The 4,648-nt window shown below is 40.6% G+C and overlaps 1 protein-coding gene across 1 annotated transcript; it reads left to right on the plus strand.

Moving 5' to 3' along the window:
- Positions 1–2,915: 2,915 nt before the first annotated feature.
- LOC126965590 (uncharacterized) lies at positions 2,916–3,284 on the plus strand. The gene has a single exon (XM_050809225.1). The coding sequence runs from the start codon at positions 2,916–2,918 to the stop codon at positions 3,282–3,284; it is 369 nt and encodes a 122-aa protein (XP_050665182.1).
- Positions 3,285–4,648: the final 1,364 nt, after the last annotated feature.

Genomic DNA, 4,648 nt, shown 5'->3' on the forward strand with positions numbered 1-4,648 from the left:
TGATCAGGTCAGAAAATCACACATAAGAGGCAGCTTAAAAGTGAGACCTATCCCAGATTAACTGCAGGAGAGCCTTGAGAGTCTGCGTTGGTATGGACACGTTATGAGGCGAACTTACAACAACATGAACAGAAAAGTGCTTGATATTGGAAACGAAACACCGAGGACGAGGAAGACCCCAAATCACATGGATGTCTATAGTAAATAAGAACCTCAAAGAAGCCCAAATAAACAAAGAGACGACCCAGGACCGAGCCACCTGGAGACACATGATGCGGAGGGCCGACCCCAAATAAAATGGGAAAGGGAAAGGCAAAAAAGTGATTTTCATTATTATAAAACTAGAAATAAGGGATTGCTTGTAACTAATTCTAGTAGGCTTCATAACGTACACAATAGCTTTAAGGGTAAATGTATACACTTTTATAATAAAGTCCACTGTTCAGGCATTATTTAAAAAAAAACTTAAATGTTGTATAAAAAAAATGGCTGTGTCGTATATCCTACAACTCCACAGCTGAATATTTAAGTTATCGGACAACCTGGGACTAGATTATGATTATTTTAAAGCAATAACAATGACAGAACAATATTGTATATTTTATTAATAGAGCGCAAAAAAAGAATGCTGCGAGAGTTTCATGCGCCGCTTCTTCTTCTTCTCGCCTTTTATGCCTTTAAAAATAATAATCTTTCTGTCTTAACAATCGAATATTATTTTTGGATTTCCATGAAGTTTTTAGGAAGATTCATCGCATATTAAAAAAGTACAGCGTCTTGTTGCTACAAGATTAGCAGTTTGTAAGTTGCTAAGTAAGTTACTTACTAATTAATATAAAAACTACGATGAAAAATGGAAAATTAAATGAAATATTCGCTTTAGATCGTTTCCACACATTAAGAGATATTCTACTTTATATTATTCCGAGCTCGAGGAAAGCAATAACCATTTTCCTAAGCAATTCTGCCCATAAAGGTGACAGAGTGATATTTTCTGAAATAATGTTTGATTTTATAAATTTTACTTTTATTTTCTCTATAAATAAAACTTAGCTGTTTTAATATCTAAATAATAGATTTCCTTAATGAATATAAATGATATAAACGATATCCAATAAAAAAATGGCAGTTTGAGAGGCTTCCGATAGTAGTAAAAATAAGAACTTTTAGTATTCAAATTTTAAATTTCATAATGTTTAAAAATTATTAATTTCAATTTATTTATGAAACATATTTTCAATAATATATTAATCAGATAAAACACTATTTTAAACATTATTTTATGAATTTCATACTTTAACCCCTAATAAGTTCTGACACGAACTGCGAATATAATATATGTGTGGGTAGAAAATTAAAAGTGTGTGTTCAATCAAATCTTCCCACGCTCAGAGTAGGCAGTCCTTGTGTTTACCCTACTCTCACAGAATATTTTTAGAATATAAAACTACAATTTGGTATATTTAATATTATATTTATATAATGGTAAAATCGAGAGGGCTATTCTCGGAGTTTCCCTGCGAGATCGAATCAAAAATGAGGAGATCCATAGAAGAACCAAAGTCGGACTGACATAGCCCAAATGATTACGAAACTGAAGTGGCAGTGGCAGGGCACATAGTTCGACGGATGAATGGCCGTTGGGGCGGTTAAGTCCTCGAATGGCGACCACGTACCGGAAGGCGCAGTGTTGGTATGCCACACACAAGATGGACCGACGATCTGGTCAAGATCGCCGGAATTAGTTGAATGAGGGCAGCGCAGGACCGATCGTCGTGGAAAAAATAGGCCTTTGTCCAGCAGTGGACGTCTTCCGGCTGATGATGATAATGATAGCGGTAAAATGTTTACTTCGTATTAAATCAAAGTAAGTTAAATTTAAGAATATGAGATTTACTTACATTGTTCCTTCTGTTCCGCCTTACATGGTCTTAAATTAAGCTCAAACTCAGAGTGCAGATTATTAGCGATAAGACAACTGTTAATCCTATTCCTAGCACCAGTGGGAGGCTCCTTTCCACAGGGTGCCAGCTAGATTATGGGTACCACAACGGCGCCTATTTCTACCCTGAAGCAGTTATGAGTGAGCGTAACGTTTTTCGTGTTACGTGTTTCGGTCGGAAGGGCGCCGTAGCTAGTCAAAACTGCATTGTAATGGGCAGGGCGTATCAATAACCATAAGCTGAACGTCCTGCTCGTCTCGTCCCTTATTGTAAAAAATCTTCCATAAATATATCAATCGACACTTTAGGTATTCCTGAATAATATTATAATAGTAGCTCTTACCAGCGACTTCGTCCGCTTTGAATAGTTACATTGGGCAGTTTTTTATCTTTTAGGATACTTTTTAAATAACGCACATATAAACTGCTCTTAGTGCTCTTCTATGATACAGCGCATATCGCTTGATATTGTGGACAGCCTCTTCTTCTATTTTATCCCTATATAGGTTAAAGTTTCAAAAATGCTCGAACAAATCTTTATAAATTATTTCTTAACAAGTGTCTAAATACAAATGTTCATGGTTTTATCTTCGATAATGACGAATTTCCATACAAACTGCCATCCCCTATTTTAAACCCTGCATTTATTATCTTGCAATGAAAGGTAGCCTATGTCATTTTTAACCGAGTAAAGGAGGAGCGTCTCAATTCGTCGGTATATTTTTTTTGTTTGTTACCTCAAAACTTTCGACTGGGTGAACCGATTTTGATAATTATTTTTTTATTTGAAAGCTGGTGCTTCCTAAGTGGTCCCATTGTAAATTGGTCCAGAATGGCAGTGTAATCCATGAGAAAACCATAACTTACTTACCGGAGGAACTTACCCGTGCGTTGGTGGTTCCTATTATAAAGAATAAAACCGGAGATATCGCGAGTGTGGGTAACTATAGGCCTATATCACTGGCCACGATAATGGCCAAGGTTCTTGAGCGTTTCATCCACTACTACACAAGCGCCGTAAGTATTGAAGATGGTCAGTTTGGGTTTCAACCTCAAGTCTCAACCGACATGGCTATATTCGCGCTAAAGCAGGTTTTCGGTTACTACAAGCAGGGAAACACTGCAGTCTATGCGTGGTTTTTAGATATAAGTCGCGCCTTTGATACACTTAATCACGATCAGCTGTGGAAGAAGCTGCGGGACACAAGTGTCCCTTCTGAGATTGTTGGCCTCCTCGAGTATTGGTACCGTAACCAGACCAACAGTGTCAGATGGGGATCTGAACTGTCAGACTGCTATCAGCTCCCATGTGGTGTGAGACAGGGGGGCTACCTCTCCTGATCTATTTAATATCTATATGAATGATTTGATCGGGGAGCTGAGCAGGACTCCAGCAGGGCTGAGGTTGGATGGCAGATACGTCAACAACCTGAGCTACGCTGATGATATGGTATTGCTCAGCCCCTCAATGAAACGCCTGCGAAAACTCATCAAAATATGTGAGGGTTATGCGAAAGAGCATAATCTTACATATAATGTAAATAAAACCGAAATGATAATATTAAGATCGGGAGAGGTGCCTCAGAATATCCCCGTAGTTTGCATTAACGGACAACCTGTCAAGATAGTGGACAGCTTCAAGTACCTTGGCCAAATTGTTTCGTCCTGTCTCAAGGATGACGCAGATATTGAGCGTCAACGTAGGGCTCTTTGTGTGGTGGGTAATATGATTGCGAGAAAATTTAACCGTTCAGCGCCTGACGTGCCCTGTACTTTCCCCGTGGCATAAAAAGAATAGGGGAGTCCCAGGCCCATGGGTGTCGTAAGAAGCGACTAAGGGCTTTTTAGAAGTGGGAGAGTCACGCAGCCATCTTTTGACGTCAGCACAATCGGGCCAGACTCGTCCGGGTTAATTACCACACTCGCACAGAATATCGGCGTGAAGTAGCGGCCTAATGCCGCTATGTTTCATATAGGTTAGTGTCGAGGACTGGAGGCCATTTCCCCCCCCCCTTCCCCAACAAAGATTATGAATGCGGTCCCTAAAGAGATAGTAATAATAATAATAATAGTAATTCCACACTCAACGTGGAATTTTGCAATATCAGGGGAATTCACTCCAACTTAAACGCCGTCCACCTCCACCTTGCGACGGCGAAGCCGGCCTTGTGTTTCCTTACGGAGACGCAGATATCTCGACCTAGCGATACGTCACATTTAATGTACCCCGGGTACAAAATTGAGCACATTTTTTTGCCTCATGCCGGGGTATGTGTGTACGGTAGGGAGGATATCTGCTGTCGCCGTCTCGGCAATTTTGAGGGTAGGGACCTGTCCACTCTCTGGCTCCGCGTAGATTTAGAAGACCGCGTCCGCATCTATGCGTGTGTCTACAGGTCCCATAGTGGTAACGCAGAAACCGATCATCTCATGGGCTGCGTTCAAGCGGCAATTGACGACGTGCTTGCAAAGATCCCCTCCGCTGAAATCGTAGTCTTGGGTGATTTCAACGGGCACAATGCCGAATGGCTTGGATCACGTACCACAGACTACGCAGGGCGATTGAACTTGGGTTGCGGCGCTGGGCACAAAGGATCCGAACTGCATAGTTCTTAAGAGGAAATACAACCGTGCTTCCAGATTTTTTTAGCGGCAAATCGCCCGTCAAAACACGTCGTCGAAATCGGCGAGCAGCTTTCCACTTA

Source organism: Leptidea sinapis, chromosome 8 (genome assembly GCF_905404315.1).
Source record: "Leptidea sinapis chromosome 8, ilLepSina1.1, whole genome shotgun sequence".
NCBI lineage: Eukaryota > Metazoa > Arthropoda > Insecta > Lepidoptera > Pieridae > Leptidea > Leptidea sinapis.

Coding starts and splice junctions, on each gene's coding strand:
- LOC126965590 (XM_050809225.1), top strand. CDS start 2,916: ATGGCCAAGGTTCTTGAGCGTTTCATCCACTACTACACAAGCGCCGTA.